Below are 20,791 nucleotides of genomic sequence, written 5' to 3'. Positions count from 1 at the left end.
GGGCGGTGATATTTTTCTACTTTATTTTTCTGATTCATTTTGGCTTTCGTCCCCGGTCGTCTCAGGAGGTGAATCGAAAGTGCTGCGCAAGAAACAAGAGTGTCACTCGAGGCTCGTGCCACTAAAAGAGGTCATATAAGGAAACCAGATCTATAAAAGGTAAAAATGTAGACACGATCTTCTGCTACGGAAGCTTGATAATGTCGCATCCAACTGTCGCGAAAGCCATTTACGGAAAGTAAGTGTCAGAAATCATCAGAGGAAATTGGGGATGGCGATTCAGTGCACTTTAGAAATAAAATGTGTTTATATCCTCGTAATAAAACAACATTTAGCAGGAACAGTTAAAACTGGGCCGTTAAGGGACGACGATGCGAATCGGCTGGCTCCTTTAGGGATTCCAGTGTTTCCAGGCACCAACACAAAGCAGGCATAAGACAAAACGTTTGGCGTCAGTGCTGAAAATATACGCAGCAGAGGCGACCGCTAAATAAAGGTTAAATGTCTACAGACCGAAATAGTATCCTAGATTTCCGAGGAACTAACCTTCTGGTGGCCAAGATAATTGCCGACTGCCCATTATCCACAAGCTGTCGCGTGCAGGCGATTATTCGCAAGAGGCTAAGATGTTCACTGGCATACCTGTTGCTGAGGTGCGAAGGTGGCTGCTCCGTGAATATCGTGAATTTTGCAACGCTGCAGAGAAGGGCGTGGCACAAAGTTTGTAAGCAGGATTGCAGAAGGCATTGGAGTGCTCAATCCCGTTTCACTTGGAATTTTAGTCAACGTCACGCTGCATGGTGCAACACTCCATCAGTATTAAACTTTACCAGTATGTTGCAAGAGAAAACGTTCGGCGACGCAGGAGACACTTTGAAGAGCGATGGATGGATGGATGTTATGAGCGTCCCCTTTGAAACGGGGCGGTTGGTTGCGCCACCAAGCTCTTACTGCCTAATGTCCAACCTAGGTTAAAAAAGAAAAAAAAGGGAAAAAAACACGATGAATTCCCTTAACCAAATAGAAAACCAAACTTTCTTTTTGTATGTCTCCGTTTTTTTTTTTTTTTTTTTGTCGTTTCCTTACTTTTCTTCGACCAATATTCCAATCGCCTCTTACTAATCTCTATTGCGGACATGTACTTTCCCCCTACTCTCGCTGAACCCAAGGGTTTCAAGGAGGCCAGTGGTGCCTAAATCGACCGCTGGGCAGATAGATATCCTCTCATTCTAATAAAACATGCTCCGTCGGTTCCCTATCTTTATCGCAGCAAACATATGCTTCTTCTTCCTTCTTATAACTCGCTTAAGAATTGCGTGTTCTAAGGCATTCTGATCTCGCATTGAAAAGTAATGAGCTTCCCTTTGAGTTATCATAAATTGTTTCTTTCCTGATTTCGTTTTTTTCCTCCTAAGTAGTTACTCATGACAGGTTTCTTTTCCATTGCCGCCACCCATGAGATTATTTCAGCCTCTCTGATATTCCGCTTGACGTTCTTTGTTGCTGTGTTACTCACCCTACATGCCGCTTACTTGCTGGTAAGCTTCCTAGTTATTTTCCTCCACTGTGAACCAATGTTTTTCCTGTACAAATACCTCAACCCTCTCCCAGCCCATTTTCTTCCATATTCCTCAGACGTTCTTCATAATCAATTTTGCTGTGAACTTCCCTCACCTCAAAACTTGCCCAGCCCATATCACCCTGCACAGCTTCATTTGTAGTTTTACCATGAGCGCCCGATGCGAGGCGTCCCGCTGACCTTTGGTTGCCATCGAGTCCTGATTGTACCCCTGATTTTAAGCAAACAACCGCATTTCCAAAAGTAAGTCCTGGATCCATTACACCTTTCCACATACCCTGGATCACCTCGTACCTGTTGTATCCCCATAGCACTCTGTGTTTCGTTATGGCTGCATTTCTCTTCCCCTTCACTGTTATTGTTTTTTCATGTGTTTCCATATATTTATTGCCTTCGTTTATCCATATACCAAGGTATTTATATTCTTTTACCCGAGATATTTAGTGGCCCTGTATTGCCACTATCTGTTCACTGTTTTCATTGAGTACCATACCTGATTTCTTAACGCTAAATTTCAAACCTAATTGTCGCCTTCCTGTCCACAGATATTAGCCTTTGCTTGTCACTTTGCTTGTTAGCCAGCAGCAGAATGTCGCCCGCATCAAATAAACCTTGAAGATGCTGCTCTACTATACTGTACCGGCCTGTTTGTATGAGAGATTAAACCCGCTGTTACTTCCTTCTAGCGCCCTCTCCATCCTCACCAGGTGCATCATAAACAGCAGTGGGGATAAAGGGCTCCCCTGTCTCAGTCCCTTGTTGATATCAACTTTCTCCTCGCTCCTCACCCCTATTCCCATTCAGCGCAAACGATATTTTTTTAGGTAAAGCTTTCTCAAAAGTTGTAGACAATCGTCGCCTAAACTAAGCCTTCCCCTTCCAGAATATTCCACGAGATGTTGCGGTCTACGTTGTCATGCGCTCCTGTAATGTCTAAAAAGGCCACATATAACGGTCCGCTTTCTACTCTTGATATTTCAATACAGTGAGTAAGAACAAATAAGTTATAATTCAAACACCTATCTATTCTGAAGCCATTCTGAAGTTCTCTCAAAATGCCATTATTCTCTGCCCATGCTTGCAGCTTTAACTTGATTGACTGCATTGCTAACCTGTATATTATCGTCTATACTAGTGAATTCTATTTTTCTCCCTCCCTTACCTTTATGAATTAAATTCATTCTACTTTGTCGCCAACCGTCTGGTATTCGTCTATCTTTTAAAGTATATTCCACTGCGTTCACCCGAGTTCCCTTACTTTTGGTCCTAGTTCATTAATCAGCCTAACGGGAACCTTGCCTAGTCCTGTGGCTGTGCGCTTAAGAATTTTCTCTTCGGCTTTCTTCCAGTTGGAAGCGGCGCGCCAACTACTGCAGCGCCGCGGCGGGCCGACGCAAAGGCGGTCCTGCGTGGCGCTCAGTGGCGGCGTGTGCGGATACACAGGCAACAGTGAGCAGTGGAAAATGGCCAGAAGCCAAACGGCGCTCTCTCATTGAGGCGCTGCGTGTGGAAAAATTTTGCGAGGACGCTGCGAGCGAACTGAATAGGGGTGGAAACGCGCTTCGCGGCATATTCAACGTAATTTTGCTGCAGGCCCTGAGACCGATTGTGTGCGTACGCTCTTATAATAGTGCTTTATTTCGACTGAAGATTTGTATTAGCCTCTTTTTTGCTACGTATACATATCTCAGGCATTTGTTTTACAACACGACGTCTTCAATTTTGCTGGCGTTGTCAAGTGCGTCGTCTGCTAGCGAGCGCGCGTTCTTTGCGCGGACGCTGGGGGACGCCCAGTTTTTCTTGAAAAAAGTCTATGCAGTAAAATTTTTTATGGTTTTACTTGCATTGGTGCGCCCGCAACTCTTGTCGGCTGATAAATTGTAGCTTTAGCCAGGTGAACTGGTGTCTTTAACATTGTTTTCTAAATGTAACACGTAATTTTTTTCACGGATGCCACCTATCTGCAACATGAAGCTACGTAAGAAAATGTTATTGATATCGTGTCATTTGACGCGCTCTTCTTGTTGATGGAATATTGATCAGGGACAATGATCAAAGAAAACATATTATAGTGAAATAAACCAGGTTCATTAACTGCGTGGCGCGAAGAGATGCAGATGACCAATGTACTTCTAGGTAAATCTAAGGGTACATAGACATATATATACACGACATATATGTGAGAGATAAATTATCAAATATTCTAAATGCACTGATTGAAGAAGTAAGAACTCCCTTCCGGAATAAGCGTGTTTCTTTTAAAAGCTGCACCAGGCCCTAGGTGAACCAACAGACTTTCCGAGAAAAGGAATCAAGGCGATCATTGGACGTTAATGAACAACAGCGTTAGAGACAAGATATTGCCTATTTACTCAGACCCGATCGGTGAGACCGGGAAGTCTTTACCAAAGTAATCTCCGTGGCTTGTCTGACGATCTCCTTCAACGTGCCAGCAGGCGAAATGAAGTAGAAACATATGGACTCGAATGGTATTGGCTATTCAGATCGTATTCGACTTCAGAATTAACTACTAAAAATTATTGAATAGCCGTTTGCGTTCGAATGTAACGAATAACAGCACTTTTGGAGCCTAGAAGGTGAGGAGCCGATGCAAGTGGGGTCTCTTATTCTAAATGATTGTGGCGCTGGAGAGTCATGGTTGTTGCGCAGAAGCGCACCAGTTCCCGAGGGAATTAAGACGCGGGTGCTAATCGGTTCTGGTGAACAAGTTCCTAGCTGTCATTTCAATATAAACGCCGCATTTCGGGACGGCCTGTAAGTCTGCAAACTTGATTCAGGCAAGGAAAACATTTTTTGACAGTCTCACCATGTCTAAACCCATTAAAACTGGGTGCCCAGTGAGGTACCACACTTATCTTCAACAAACACAGCAGATCTACAATTATCTATACGTGTATGTGAGGCATGCCATTCATTTAAATGTTTCATTATTGTCCTTACGATAGTGCACCGGACAATTGAAAGCAGCCGTTTATACTGCAGAAGCTGCTTTGTTTGGGTATGAAATATAAGATACGCGTAACGTGTTTTTTCTCAGAAATCAAACTCGAGAATAATTTCTTTCGTTTACACACCTGCAAAAAAGCCGAAGGACGCAGCTACCTTCTTTCTTCCTTTTTTTTTCTTTAATTGAACAAATTCTAGCGTTTTACGTCTGACGATATGCTTATGAGACATTCAGTTCGCCCCACCTGGGGTTCTTTAACGTGCACCTAAACAGAATTATACGAGTGTTTTTCCATTTCGTTCCCATCGAATTCCGCGACCTGGTTCGAACCCGTGAGCTCGATCGAGTTTAGCAGCGCAACGCCCCATCCACTTAAGAGCGAAGCTGTTAAGGGCTGCTTTCCCCACTATCACGTCCGCGTGTAGAAAAAATACCGAAGATATAGTGCAATGCCAGGCTGACCCGTGGCGGAGGTGACGCAGGCGTTAAGCACTCCCCATACGTGGGCCGATCCCGAAGACAGTGCAATGCCGGGCCGACCCGCGGAGGCGGTGCAGTTCGCCATAAGGGGCCCACATAGACAGCTTCGCTGGTCATCCTTCTTCACAGAGTGGAAGGGCACAGATTTTTTTCCACCAATACTCTAAACGTCTCTTGCTTATCTCGACTACCGATCCTTCTTCACAGAGTGGAAGGACACTGAGCTTTGTTGTTGTTGTTAAGCATGAACTGGACAAAAAATTTCACACGGCCTACGGCCCAAAGATTAGCATATATATAATCGCTACCTAAATCTGTCTTCGGCACCAAATTAAGTGCCGACCGCAATAAAAGAACCCGTGCCAATTACTCCGCGTTCTGTTACGCGAGGAATACAGAAACATGAATGGTATGTTGCACTGCAGTTTCTTTTTCTATCAGAATACTTCCCGTTTATCTGAGTACAGGGCGCCGGATGGGGCCGATATGTTTTCTTTGTTTGAAGCGGCAAGCAGGACGTTTACATATGTTCTTTCTTTTTTTCGTCTGCATTTCGCAAGACTTACTGATGAAAAACTATATGCGCAAAAATACACACGAGTGTTACATACTGCTTGAAGAACAGGAAAATATTTATTCTCCTAAGGGAACCGTACAATAACATAGTAGAATGAAAGCCGACAATTCGGCCGCAACGCATGCACGCGCGGTCACCAAGCGGCATTAAAAAAGCAATAACATGAAATAAAGAATAGAAAGGAAGGCATCGATTCTTAAGGCATTAATGCACGTCATATCCAATTATAAACACCATTTGAGCAGTCTGATCGCAAACAGCAGCGCGCGAAGCAGTACCAACAACCCCTCCGAGCAGAATCGCCAGCAGTTTCCAACGGCGCGACGTTGATGCGGCCCAATCCACTTCGACCGCAGCGCCGCCACAATATTTTTCGTCGTCGCGTGCCTCACCGCAAAGCATGCGCCGCCCCAGCCACTCGCCCCACTCTTACGTAATTTAGTACACTCTAGCCAGAACCACGGTGGGCTGGAGTCGCTCTGGCTAGAACGACAAATCGTTACGGAGGGGCAGGAAGCCAGCGCCGATGTAGTTAGCACTTTTGTGCAGCCCGTTTCTGTGTTTTGCACCGCTGCTTTGCTACGCCGCGGCGACCGGTCTAGCCGATCACGAATTCGTAGCAGCGAAGTGCAGCCGTGAGATCGCCACACGTTGCGCCGGTGATAGGTCCTGGGTGCGGGCGAGATGTTTCGCCGAAAGCCACCGCTTCCGACGAGACCGACTCCTCCTACATTCGAAGCGATACAGGAGGACTTAAACAACGCCTCCGAAGATGTCGTATTTACACTTCTGCCAGACGGCAGCAACCTCGATGCGGCCACTGACGGTGCTGTGGCCTCTGCGGACGAAAGCGACGGACCTATGACGGCCGACGCTGCTTTTCTGAAAGTGAAACATTTTATGGAAATGAGCGACAAGATCGCTGGCCTTGCCGAAGTGCTGCAGAAGAAAACCGAGCACCTCAAGTCGGTGAGGGACGATTTGCACAACGAGATTGAAAGGGTTAAAAACTCTCTACAAAATGTAAAACCTTAGTTGTTATTGCTTGAACTGTTGTACATCAGTCCGGCATCATTTTTCTTTTTGTCTGTGTGTACAGCTCCAAGTGTACTGTTGTATTTGCGCATCACAACAGTTGTGCCGCCTAGTTCACGTGATGTATTAAATGTGTTAAAACCCGATCACGCTGAGATCAATTATACTGCTGTAGCAAGCACAAGTTCCGCACGTATATTCGCGCTTCACGAATTTCCCGAGGAGTTCGGCCTCAGTTTCTGTCTCTGCTTGTCTTGAAGAAACCTGATAACTTCAGGTGAGTGCATCAAGGCCATTTTCTTCTTGTTAAGCACTTCTGTGAGCAGACTACTCTTAAGATACTCCGCACTGCAGTTGGCGCCGTCGTCTTTGGCATCGTCCGCAGTCTGTGCTGTCGTAGAACAAGATGCGCCGTCACCCGCCAAAGTGGTCTTTGAAGTACTCGGTGACGTTCCGTCGTCTTCCATAGCGCCAGTGACGCACTTTCGGAGTAGTCTTTAGTTAACACTCGGAATGAGACTCTCACCAGCACCTTTCAATACATTCAAGGACTCTTATTTACGATCAGACGCTTTCATCTGCGTACTGGCTCGTCCAAGCATTTGAAGGCAGCCATTGCTAACATTTCAGATGCTACAGGTAGCGCCCCCTGACAGCACGAAACAGCTGTTGTCAAAACCGAAATAGCGGTGTCGCCCGGGGCACTTGGCCATTGACTTGGCGTACCGACATCAAATTTCAAACGCGGTCTGGATGCAATTTAACGATCGCGCCCTTTCCTACACCTATGCGAAGGAGCCAATCGCAATAGAGAAATTCGATCCGGGTCAATGTCGACACTGTAGTTCTGCTAGTAGCGCAAGTAAAAAAAAAAAAAAAAAAAGACGCCCATGCGATACCGTATTATTCAGCAAGCGCGCGAGTCTGCGAGGAGACAGGATCTCCAGACCACCTCGGGGGCGGCCTAAACCCGGGCCCAGGCCACGAATTTGCCGGATTTTCAATAAAGTTATCACCACCCGCATCTGGCTGCTTGAGGCGAAACCGCCCACTAGCACATGCATTAGCGAAAAGAATGCCAAAGGCATCGGAAACATCGCATGCCATTCCTTTTATCCAGTCTTCCTTCACTCTTTCGTTCATTGACATATGTGCCCATATACCTTCCGCTATGACAAGCACGGTTTCTGCCACTCTTCGGCTGACGAAAGCTCGCTACTTTCGGCTACTCACCGACGGCTACAGCAATTTCCATGTAAAGAGAACATTTGACCGACAATATGTCAAGTTGTCTCACACCTACTGGTCTTCCAGGGTGGTGACGAGAAAGATACGTAGTGGCTTTGTTCTGCTTACATGCCAATGATGCATCACTTTATTGTTTTACGAAATATAATAACGGTGCTTAAGTCAATCGGGACTTTATTTTTCAGGATTGTGAAACATGTTTAGATGTGTTAAAGTGATCTCATTTCTCAAAGTAATGCCCCTTGAAACTGATGCACTTATCAAAGCATATTACTGAGCATGGAAGCAGCATATAAAGATTTCTCTTTGTGTCACAGCCTTGAACGGACAGCCTGCTTGACCCCATAGTCGCTACAGAAGTGTTGGTCTCTTAAGAACTACTGCAGCGGTCCAAACAAACTAGTCACTTGAAGCGAGGTTGGGACTATATGGAGGATGTGGCAGTACCTCCCAACTGAGATCCCACAAAGTACACACTGTGCGTTGCACTTTATACGGGCAAGCATACTGCTGGATAAAGAGAATGCCCACGGTAATCAAGCCAGGCTGTTTTTTCCCATGTGCACTGTGTGCATTGGAGAACCTCACAGTAGTACTCACTGTTGGTCTCACCGGTGGGGTGAAAATTTAACACAAATGATGCCACATTCGTTAAAAAAAAATTGTCACCGTGAGTTTCTCTGCTGACTGAGTCACTAAAAACTTCTTTGGTGTTGGGGAATCCACATGTTTCCCTGTTTTGACATCTTTTATTTTTGAGTGAAATGATGCACCCATGTCTCATCTCAGGTGATGATCCAATAAAGAAAACTCTTGCCTTCCTTGTCATAATGCTCCTTGAGCTAGATCCAAGTTTACAGTCTCCTATCATGCTCAAAGGTGGAAAGTTGTCTTGGCACCCAGCATGCACCAACTTTGTGGAACATTAGGTATTCGTGAATTATAGTGTGGAATGCCTCCTGGGAGAGATCTGTCTCTTGAGCAAGCTGGCAAAGTTCTTAAGAATTAGACGCTGCACTTCCTGCTTTTTGGGAACCACAGCAGTGAGCACCGAGCCCCCATATAGTCTGGAATTGTCTTCCACTGACGTCCAGCTGCCTCGAAACAAATTGCACCACTCAAACATTGTGCTACAGCTTAGTGTCCTGTCACCATGCTAGTCTTTTGCATTAATTTCAGTAGGCTTTAGTCCTACTCCGTTTGCGAGAAACTTAATTACACTGTGTTTTTCCACAAACGTGTTCGCAGGCTCCTCCAACATCTTGGTCAAATTCCAGTGTAAAACGACCTCAGCGCACCATGACATGATAGCCGGCAAATGTCTCGTCAAAGAATAGAAAACAGATTGCACTAGTGTGCATATGCATTTGCATACAGTCGAACCCGACTATATCGAACCCGTTTACATCGAATTATTCTATATATCGAACAATTTCTGGTCACGGTATAGTTACAATGAGTATATATAGCAATAATTACGCTTACATCGAACAAATACTGCAGTGACTCCCGATATATCGAACGTCAAGCGGCGGAAAGTGCCCCCAGAAGTTGGCTTTCCCACGCGGTAGCGGGGAAACCCGGCGGCGCGGCTCCATCCAACCGCTCTCCCTACCGTGACCGCGCTGCCTCGGGCTGTTCGGGCGAGCCGTCGACACTCCCCCTGTCGCGCATAGTGGAGTCTATTAGGCCACATCCTCCCTCTTTCTCTATCATCTTTCACTTCCCATTCCCTCTCCCCTGACGACGCTTCGCCGTGCTCCATCACGGGTTGCAGAATCAAGCGTCCTTCCTTTCTTTAGATCACTATCTATCGACACTCCCCAGCAAAAAATGATCCTGGCCCGCCTCAGCGCTCGCTCAGACAGCCAATCAGAGGCTCTTGTGCTGTCTTCATGCAAGATGGCGAAAGTGCGAGTTGTTTGGCTGCCTATCTGGTTTATCGTGTTTGCGCCTTGTGGGCCGTCTCCCGCAGTATTGCCGTGATGAAGCGGCAGAATTCGCCTTTCGTAGTGGAGCTCGATATCATAAATTGCGTCGAACGCGATGAGAAGTTGGATGTTCCCGCAGCGTGCAAGATTCCGCGGAGCACTCTCGGCACGATAAGGGCGAAAGTGGCCAGACTCGCAACCCGGTGCCGACGCGTACGCACGGCCGCGTACGAGGGGTTCTTCATACGTTCCGGTTTCCGCGTGCTCGGTGATGACTGTAAATTTTAACGAATGCTTACGAAGCCGCTGCCGGTGTTGCCGAAGTTTGGAGCGAGCTGTCAAAATTTCCGGGACATCCGAATCAACGGTGGACGAGTTTGTGAGTGCAGATGATGGTGTCGCGACCACGGGAGAGCCCGGAAACGAAGACTACATCGCCGAAATCGTACCGAGCACAAATGAAAGTAGGCACATTGAGGAAAGCAACTACTGTCCTTTGCCCACATCCTCCGAAGTGATTGGTGCACTCGCATTAGTCCGGTGCTTCTGCGCGAATGCGGAAGGTTGCGGCCTCAGCTGCTCCGACTCCTTAGACAACGTGGGGAAGTGCGTGCGTCGCAGGCAGCGAAATTGCCCAAGCAGAAGAAAATGCAGGACTAATTTATGCGAAACTACGCTAGTTTCTTCAATAAAGGGATTTTATAAATGGTATGTGCTTTTATGACATCCAATCATTTAGCAGGCTTATATCGAATTATGCTCTATATCGAACTGATAGGCGTTTTTTTGCGAGTTCGATATAGCCGGGTTTGACTGTACTTAAAAAAAAAAAGAAAAAACACGGGTGTGATTTGAGCGAGCCTCGTAGTACACCAAACAAGAAGACGGCAAACAAAGGTAGTAGCACGATGCCACATACTATATGAAAGATGTAGAAACTGTACCCTAGTACCTACCATGCCAAGGACAACACACACGGCAGTGTTATCGGTAATGCTACTATGTCATTTACTTTCTTGCTATGCGAAAATCCGTTCGTATATTGTGTTCTGTACAATGCTACTATGATGGGTGTCATTCTCATGTGTTTTCAGCTTGCTGTCGCTGCTTCTTTTTCCTTTCTTGTTCCTGCTGAAGCTTAAACTCTTCATCAAGGCGTTCTTTTGCTCTGTACACCTAGAAGACAACGAAATTGAGAAACCTGTTTCATCCACACTGATTGTCAGCACACAACTACTAAGGTAAGCAGGTGAGGAGTGTACAAGACAGACATACTTCATTCCAATGAATGTCCTGCAGAGCATGTACAGCACAATGCCAAGAGCACTCTAGTCTACTGAACTACAGTGAGCAAACAAAAAGTTCATCAGGTTGGAGGGGACTGATTTGCCCGACTCTTCAGGAAGAGGTAAGGAACTATGCATTACTAGCTTCAGTGCATTCCATTAAGCTGGAGTATAAAGGCTCCCCTGTATTGAGATCTCCACACATGCTGCAGAAACCCAGATCGACAGTATTAATCCAGAGCCCTTCATTGCCGCTTCCCTCACACACAAATGCATTTTTTAGATGTCAAATCTTCACAATTATTACACCTTTACAGTATTGAGCATATGCTAAACAAGCTGCTTTATAAACCTGACGTTATATCAAACCTTTCCACTGGCAACTTCTATGCTGAGAAGGGTGCTGGACTGGGCTAGTAGGTATTCCATTATGCCACAAGGGTGTATAGTGCAAACTTGAAATAACAGACTGTGCTATGCAAAGTGCGATGCAGAACTGCACTTTTAAAATTGAACATGAAAGCTATGCTGACCAAGCTAAAAAATCGCATTTGTGAAGCTTGTGACAGCATCAGTTTCAACCAATAGCAATGTTATACAGCTGAAAGCCCATCTCTTCTCACAACTAACTCAGTTTACGCAGTCATGTCCATATGCCTGCATCACACTAGCATGTAGAACTATGGAATGCACAGTGCCCCAGCAGCATTAGGGCAGGCCAGGATACAAAAATGACTGGCACTAGCCGCTAGTACAACTTTCAAGCAGCTAAAGTAAACCTCGTGCTTCTTAAATGCTTTGGTGTGTTAAGCCTAGGCACAATTTTTTTTCATGTGACGAAACGCTTGAGAAGAATCTCTTTACTCTCTGAATACGATGACTACCATGGTGCTTAAATGAAAAATCTTTGAAATTGAAGAATTGCAGGTTTAGATATGTTAAAATTGCACTGCACCAAACCAGAGCTAAGAACAAAGAAAAAAAAAGCTGGACAATGCCAATATTGACGAAGAATTTGCTTTGTCAATATTTGCACTGTCCAAGTTTTATTTTGACCATTTTATTGTCATTTATGTCTGTGTGCGTGCATGTGCACTCGCTTGCTAAAATACATTAAGACAAAACATGACATTCTTGTACAAAATTTCACATTACTATCACAACGGGCATTAAAAATTGGGAGGAGTTTCATAAAAGCAGTAAGTGACAAACTGGGTTACTAGTTGGTAACAATGCATTATTGCCAGTAGAAGAACCTAAAACAAGGACACCAAATCAAAAACTCATAGGACACATGCTGACACATTCAGCACGTGTCCTGCGCTTTTTTTGGTGCCCTTGTCTTAAAGGACAACTGCAAAGAAATTTTGAATGATGTAAAAAGCCTAATTTCAGATGGTGTCGACATAGAGCAGTGTCTCTACAAAATTTTACGTTTGACATATGAGAGGATGCTTCATAAAAAGCTAATAAAAGTAGACATTTTAAATGTCGTAACTGGAAGAACAAAAATCGCCGCTGTTACCACTTGCTGGAAGTGACGCACAGCCCAGAATATTGTGCACCAGCATGGCCCTTTGATATGACCTCTGAGATTAGACAGCATCTGCAGCTGTCCACAATCTAATGAAACATCTCAAAGGGGATGTGTTGTTATTCATGAAGCATTCGCTAACCAGCATTTGCATGCGTTGTCTGCTTAGAAGCTATTTAAAGGCTGTTAATAAGATATGCAGATAATTACTATCAAGGTCACTCTAATAATATATAGTACTACTCATTTAGCCAAAGTGATATTTTGTTGCACTTGTCTTCTTAGAGACCCTGCAACACTCCCAAAAAAGCTTGTTGAGCATCATCAATAGCATCATTACAATGCTGTTTTCTCGTGCACTTTGTTCAACATACTCTACGTCCATCTGCAGCATTATAATTGGTTATGTGCAATTCACGTTCGCACAAATTTGCGAGTACTGTGAAAGAACTATGGTGTTAAGCCTTTACAGTGACCTTAACCATCTTCTAAACATGACAGATATGTAGGAGGTACTGTAATCATAAACATTACACCATCAACAAGCACATGCAAGATCCACCTTGCAGAAGCTGTGGTAAACCATAGAAATAACACTGTCAGCAAGCTGAGCAGGCTTGGCAACCATGGTGCACCAACTTGTGCTATGTAACATCAATGCCCTGCTGCTTGGGATACTGCAGTCCTATGTCAGAAGAGAGTGAACTGTGGCATCAAGAGCCACAAAAGTTCAAGTTGATGGGCACTCTAATTATGCTTGTATTTTGAAGTTGCTGCAACTGATAACTTGGGTGCATGTGTGTTATCACAATTCATTTTGCTCTTCTTTGATATGCTGATAATAAATCTATAGCAAAGATGGTGGCCCTAAAAAAAAGAAAACCTGAGGACACCTAAGCACTTCTTATGATTGGTGAATGCGAAAGCATTAATGTCCATTTGAACGCTGCTGAGCGGTCCTTCAAGTTATGAACTCCTCACAGGCAAGCAAGCACGTTGAGACGCTTGGCGCATTTTGATTTGGCTTTACCGAGGTGCAATTAGAATGCAGGCATGAGCTTGCGTGGACAAGAAACGTGTGGATAACACAGACTTCCAAGAATGAAAGCGAGGGTGACGTGGTGTTGCGGCGATGCCCTCTGCCGTCACGCAATACAGTCACTGCAGATGGTCCCTTTCACCCACTCCACTCTGTCAAGGCCCAAGGCCTGAGCTAGCAAGCGCGTTCCAGCGTCACGAGCATGTGAGATGTGCTCGTGATGTGGCGTCAGAGCCAATGGGAAGTTTTGCTGCTTTTAAGTGGTGCTGCTTGCAATTAATCATTACTGCACTCTGCCTCACCACTTTGAGCAGGGCAGTAGAAGCGAAACAGGAACAACAGGCTGTGCATCTTACACGAGCAAGAGAGGTTTGCCCATTCTGAGCTCCATGATCCTTCCATTCAACTGCAGCGTTGCAGAGAATTAGCGGCAAACAATGAATGAGCCATTTATGTCATTCTGCACTTCAGTCACATTGCATTGTGCCAGTCAAGAGCCACAAGGTACACCTTATACACAGAGTAAGTTATGGTAATTTGAGGGAATACAGTTATGTACAGCATGAAAGATGTCGCATTAACATGTGGGAAAAATAATACCTATAGTATCTGTAGCTGAATTATAGCCTACAAGTATCTGCAGCTAAAAGTTGGCAATCACTGTTTAGCTTTTGTCTATTGCACAACTCAGCTCTCTGCCTCAATAATTCAGAGCATAGATTACCTAAGCACTTCAGCATTTTACGTATTGTAATTTCTTTTGTATAGACTGCAATTCTTTTACGCCTCAAATTTCTGCCCACATGAAACATGCAATTCATGGCACTAAAGTTTTAAATGCTCAAGAAAGTTGTGGCCCAACAATGTGTGTGCGTTGCAGTGAGTGTGGTAAAATGGATTTCACCCGTAAATGACTGAATGACAATAAAGGTATGCTCGTGACAACAGAGTCCGAGATTGCTGAATTCAGGAAAGAAGAATTTCATTGCTTTCAGATGACAAGATTTACCTGAAGCTGAAATAAGAATCACCTGTGACATGTGCTTATGTAATTTTTTCTCAACTGCTAAAATTTGCAGAGTCTGGGAAAAGGCATTTCTATTACTGCTAAACTGAGTGTGAATGAGCATGCTACAATGAGTAAATGCAAATAATGTGATAACTATGCATATATGCAGTCTCACCAATGCCATTCTCTTACATCAATGAAACAAAGTATTATGGCCTAACTTTATTAGCAATCTTACCATAAGTGGGTTATCAGAGAAGGGGGCAGGCAGCTCACACAAATATGCTGATAAAGTTCACACCCTGAAAAAACTCAGGCGGAGAAAAAAACTTACTTTTGATTGAATGTAAAACGAGCCACCTTTTGACTTGTCATTTACTTCAAACAAATGCTTGTAGTTTTTCTCCACTAGCTCAGGGTCAGCTTTGTCGACATTCAAAATCTGCATTGCTTCCTGTAAATGAGAGAATATGTTCCATTCACAGCTGCATTTAACAACGCAAATATTTTCATGAACAAAAGAACTAATTTTATCCTGCATTAATCTTTGGTGTAAACAAGTTCTAAGATGACACTTTGATAAGCATAATGTGCAGTGTTGTTAGCTAAAGATCAGGGTCAGCTCCAGGCCACTTCACAGTGAAAAGTGGATAGAACTGCAGGCCAATCAACCGATGACAATCAGATGTGCGCTTGACAACAGTGACCCCTGTAAGAACAATAACTTCAGCAGCACCGCTTATTTTTAGTTTGCTTCATCACAAATGATGCCAGGAGCATGAAAAAAAAGCTATGCGGTGCTGCTTCTCATGGTCACTCACTAAGCACTTTCGCAACATTCAATTTATGCATTTGCTGTGCCAGAAGCTTTCAGCACAGCCTGTTTGGCTATCAGAAAGTCTACCTCATAAAGAAATTAATATGAGCAGCCAACAGCGTCGGTGGCCAAGCAAAGATGACAATGCTCAAGCTTAAAACGTCCATGCTCGTAGAAAAAAAAAAAAAAAAAAGAACTTTACAAGTAGAGAAGACCAACACCAGAAAGGTGAAAGGCAGATGTGGCAGTCGGCAGCAGAAGAAACGCCATTGACTTAAGTGGTTGCTACCACGTCTGCACCTCTACACGTGCTGGATATTTTTTACAGATGTGTAGCACATGGGCAATGCCAACTGCCGCTTTGAAATCACCACCAGAACCATCTCCCACTTTCCTGTCCAGCCACATTAACGCTTTGTTGCCAGTGCCAATCTGCGCAATTTTTTGGGCTGCAACTGATACATGTCCATATACATACACGCCATTAAAGGAAGTCGTGAGTTTCAATAGAACCAAACCACCCAGCTCTGTGGCCAACGCCATTAAATTGTCCAAAAAGAAGGACTGCCTGGCCGGCACATTGCGCAGGAGTAGGAGCCTCAGCTTACCCAGGCGACATATCACATTACTCCTACACTGGGAGCAACTTAAGGCCCCCCACCGATGTGCACCGTTGCATGCATTCTAGAGAATGAACATTCTTTTGTGCAGTGCTGATCGGCAACCACCAGATTTTGTAGAGCACCGAAATAAACAGTTGTTTCATTACAAAGATGGATTAGCAACCCTCCTGTACCTAGTTCCTCTCCTGCCAGCTCAAACAATGAAACCCTAAACTCCATGTCAGTTAATTGTTCATAAGACATGTGTCTTGCATCTCTAGCCTTTGTCTTATGTAACTGATGTCCAATTTGCACTGTGTTTTTCCGTTCTTTAGTGTATTTATTCTTCATCAGTATTCAATACATCTTCATGTTTTCATTTGCACATCTAATCCACTTCCCGAGTGCGTTATAGCTTTATAAATATGCACATATTTACAATGATCATTACTGTTACAACAGGTGTGACAAGTGATGGAAGATTAGGGAACCATGGCAGGTAAAACCTCAAAGTGCACATACAGTTACAGCTACACATGCTGTTTGAGTTAAGAAGAACTGGTTAGGAACAAGCAGCAGCATGGTTATGTTTCTTGCGTTATATATGGTTTTAGATGTCTACGTATGATGAATGCCGACAAGAAAAAAATTATGCAGATCCCACGCACTGTGGTAATCGATGTAATCAAAGCTTTCTCTGCTGGTTGCGCTTATTGACGATAATTAGCGGTGATGTTGACGGCAAAAATGTAATTTCTTAAACATTTAGGTGGCGTTGACGTTAAACCTTACCTTGCGTGCGCCACTGCTGCTTGTCTGCGTAGTACACAGAACACAAAGGGAGAGACTTTGCTCGAGGCGCTGTTGTGCACCATATTTTATAACCTCCGAGAGGGTTGAGCATTCTAATTGCCTCAAATGGCACACCACATCGTGGCAGAAGCTTTCAACTTGAATTGGATTACGGGGCTGTACGTGCCAAAACCACAATCAGATCATGAGGCATGCCACAGTGGCGCACTCTGGATTAATTTTGACACTGTGATGTTCTTTAACATGTCTCAAAATCTAAGTGCATGTGCGTTTTTTATTTCGCCCCAGGCAAAATGCGGCTGCCACATTCGGGATCAAATCCGTGACCTCTAGCAATGCCATAGCCACTAAGCTACTGCGGCGGGCACAAAAGTGTTGATTGGACGGTCAACCACTTCTGTAAGGTCGCCTGGACCCTGTGGTTCACTTTAATTAATGCGGCTCTGCTTCTGCACGCCCTGCGTAATTTGTCCGCTTGACATATTTGCATGGTTATTTATTTTTTTCTGAGATAGCAGCAACGTACTGCACCGTGCCTTGAACTTGAGCCTATCCAGTTCCCCAGCAACTGCTGCCGTATGGGCTCTTTGCAATGGTGAGGCGGCGCAGTGATCGGCTCAGCCGTCAGCGCCACCGTGTCAGTTGCACGAAACACCGAGGCGGCCACTGCTACGGAGGCATGCTTTTGTGGTGCTCGTTTGAAACCTGTCGGACGTCCTAAATTGCAGTTTTAAGGCAATTGAAAACATCGAGGCCCATTTTGGACCACCGATGCTTGAGAAAGGACATCAAATTTACGACTACAACCATGTATATCGTGTCAAAGAAGTAAACAGCACGAACATCACAGCCAGGTGCTTAAATTAAATTACGCTGTTTTAGGTGCCAAAACCACAATCTGATTAGGAGGCATGCCGTGGTGGGGGACTCCAGAATAATTTGAACCACCTGGCATTCTTTAACGTGGCCCTAAATCTAATTACACAGGTGTTTTGGTATTTCGGCCCCATCGAAATTCGGCCGTCTTGGCTGGGATTTGATCCCGCGACTTCGTGCTTAGCAGCCCTACAACATAGCCACTAAGCAACCACTGCAGCTCGCGAAGTGTTTGTCACAACAAAGCAAGCATGCTTATGACGTCGAACTCAAAGTGAGTTAACAAATTGTTATTTTATGCCGCTTAAGTGAGTAAATACGACCGTGGACTTGTTTCAGCTGTCATTTGTCGCTTCATTACTAGGAGCGTGCCTTGCACCTCACAATTGCAGAGGTTTTGGCCAATTGGCAGGTAAGTGATTTTTTCTCCGTTGACAAAGTGCCTCGAGCATACTCTGGTATTGTCGTTCAGGCTCGAATGTGAGAGGGCATTACCGCTGAAACATGATAGAGAGCAATCAGCTGAGACTAAACAACGTGAAGACTGAACAAATATGCGCTAGCGTGCGCGAGAGAAATGCTAATTTTCGAATACTCCATGTGTGCTGCGGTTTACTCCAACCTCAGTTCTGTTGTTTTCTAAGCGTGAGAAAACATCGGCACGAATGAGCTCGGTTCCAGCATTCGCGTCTTGATCTTGGCGCAGGAAGAAGCACAGCGCATACAAAGCTCCAGCATGGAGCGCTTACGAAGCTAGAGTTGACACGTAACAACCACTGCACATTTGTTTTGGAGCAAGATGAGCTAAACATCTAAACTGATTTACAGCAGCGGGAGTCAGTTCACGCGTTTTTATGCAGTTGTCGCTTTATTGTGTGTTCTTACGGATGCCATTGCTGGTTCTTTCTTTATTTCTTTTTCTTTCTTTTTTGCATTTACGTCTTAGTTCGTTTAACAGAAATTCGCAAGACCGACACGAATTGCGACGATCCACTCCAGCCGTCAGGTTGCTTCCCCCTGTTTTGAAGGGAAGCAGTATAGTTTGATGCCGACATCCCCTTCGCGGTTGCGACAATCCTTAACGCAGCAGTATCTGTGCTTGTTCTTTTTGCTCACACTTCTCACGAAGGAGCTGCCAAAAGGCTGCAGTGAATCCATTGGAAAATTGGAAAAGCAGGCTTTCAGGCAAGCCTGAGCACACCACGGACAATGGTGAAATGATAGTGAGGGCCTACCCGCGGGCCACCGCTGCTAGGTGGCACAACATGTACAGGCAAACTTCATTGCAAGGTGCCCATAGTAGTAGGGTTTCCTTGCCTTCTCAAGTCACTTTCCACTCCCCCCCTGTATGGGAACTGCTTCTTCTCCTCCCTCCTCTATACAGGTCCCCTCTGGACTCCCAGGTTAGTAGAAAGGGAAGCTCTGCAGTTTATGCAATGGAGGGGAGTTACGGATAATCTCAGCTGTCAAGAGGGTAATGCTGCAACGCCCAGGGAGCTCCAGAGGGCATTGTGCACATTCAATGCAGTGGGGCCCAAAAGAATTTCTTGCACCGCCTTTCCTATCCGACTCGCTCCTGTCATGTATACACAGGCTCTGAACTCCCATCCCGCCCCCCCCTCTCCGACGCAGTGTGCCAGACAGCAGCAGTCACAGCGGTGGGAAATTCAAAGGAAGCGGCAAAGAAAGCTTCGCTTTAATAAACTTGTTGTGAGTTCGCATTTCACCTTGAGGGTGTTTCTTCTTGTTCCTAGTCAATCCTTCGTCTTACCTTAAGCAGCGCATGTAGCCAAGTCTTCATACAAGCTAGCCCCTGTAGAAGCATTATTAGCAAACAATGCTAAGCAAATGCGTGTGTGCGTGCGTGTATGTGTTTTACTTCGAAGAAACTGCCATATGGTACACGAGGGCACCTAAACGTAATTGTGCAGGCCCTCCTTACGCTAAAATTGTAGCAGTATAGAAACTGTTATCCATAAGCCAACGATACCTCCGTATTTGATCAGTCTGGCCGGAAATTCTTAGAAAGTTCTCTAGTCTAGTCCTCTCTCCTGGGACGAGGCATGGCAACCACTGCCTATGTTTGTTCATAAGATGTATTGCTCAATTTGAAAAACAGTCGAACCTACGTGAAATCCCTCTACGGTTGCCACTACTAACAGGCATTGCCAGATAGCATGGACCTTGCAAACCTCTTAAAGCTCTGCACCCTCCTTCGAGAGAGAAAACGGCAGTTTATTACATGTTGTGGGCAACGCAAAGGGGGGCAGTAAATACGTACCTGTAGGCTCATGCCTAGCTTGACACTAGCGGCAGCCCTCTGGGTAGTGTCGCCTCTCCCAGCGCTAGCATTTCTCGCAGCAGCTTGGCTTGCTGAAAACGACAATTAGTAATAGATACTACAAATTCAGAGCGCACGAAAGTAGCCAAACTATACGCAGTTGATCAGCTCACCCGCGTATTCCTGCTGCAAGGCGCGAGCAAACGCTCTTGCGACGACCTGGGCTCCGACAACAATGACTTGTGCCAAATATTTTGCCTGCAGCAAAACAGAAGGATCAAGTGCAACTTCGAACAACTGCGAAGAACGACCTTTGTTAGAAAATGCGAGCCACGGCAAGGCACGTCACTACGAAGGCCGATAATCGTTACAGTTGACTGCGCCGGCAACAAAATTAAGGGCATTACCATTTCCGTATCTCCGTACAATATGGTGTCCGTATATCTGCGCCGATGGCACGAAATCAACAGGCTTCTGCAGAATCAAACGAAGTTTCATTACGAAGTCATGGCCACCGACAAAACGCACATGGAGATCGCCATGTTAGATGGATGTCGATGTCGACTATGATGTCGACAGACACGCCTAGCATGCACAAAGGTGACGCAATGGTGCCAAGCCGGAGACTTTGCCACGCACTTTTTTTCGCCGTTGAAGGAACACACTCAACTTACCCAAAAAGTGATCCTGCCGTGCTTCTTCTCGACATAATGAAA

General features: G+C 45.1%; 2 protein-coding genes across 2 annotated transcripts; one reads left to right on the top strand and one right to left on the bottom strand.

Annotated features, from left to right (window-relative positions):
* The first annotated feature begins 5,715 nt into the window (after nucleotides 1-5,715).
* Nucleotides 5,716-6,785, top strand: LOC126536178 (uncharacterized). Its single transcript, XM_050183061.3, has one exon. The coding sequence runs from the start codon at nucleotides 6,289-6,291 to the stop codon at nucleotides 6,637-6,639; it is 351 nt and encodes a 116-aa protein (XP_050039018.1). The 5' UTR covers nucleotides 5,716-6,288; the 3' UTR covers nucleotides 6,640-6,785.
* A 4,017-nt stretch (nucleotides 6,786-10,802) lies between these two features.
* Nucleotides 10,803-20,639, bottom strand: blp (mitochondrial import inner membrane translocase subunit Tim16). Its single transcript, XM_055073841.2, has 5 exons — nucleotides 20,483-20,639; nucleotides 20,249-20,333; nucleotides 20,076-20,167; nucleotides 15,021-15,140; nucleotides 10,803-10,994 (listed from the first exon to the last, which is right to left on the bottom strand). The coding sequence occupies exons 1-5, from the start codon at nucleotides 20,483-20,485 to the stop codon at nucleotides 10,899-10,901; spliced, it is 396 nt and encodes a 131-aa protein (XP_054929816.1). The 5' UTR covers nucleotides 20,486-20,639; the 3' UTR covers nucleotides 10,803-10,898.
* Between the last annotated feature and the right edge of the window lie 152 nt (nucleotides 20,640-20,791).

Source organism: Dermacentor andersoni, chromosome 4 (genome assembly GCF_023375885.2).
Source record: "Dermacentor andersoni chromosome 4, qqDerAnde1_hic_scaffold, whole genome shotgun sequence".
Taxonomy (NCBI): domain Eukaryota; kingdom Metazoa; phylum Arthropoda; class Arachnida; order Ixodida; family Ixodidae; genus Dermacentor; species Dermacentor andersoni.
The sequence above is the reverse complement of the archived record's forward strand: the minus strand, read 5'-3'. Positions and strand labels throughout refer to the sequence as shown.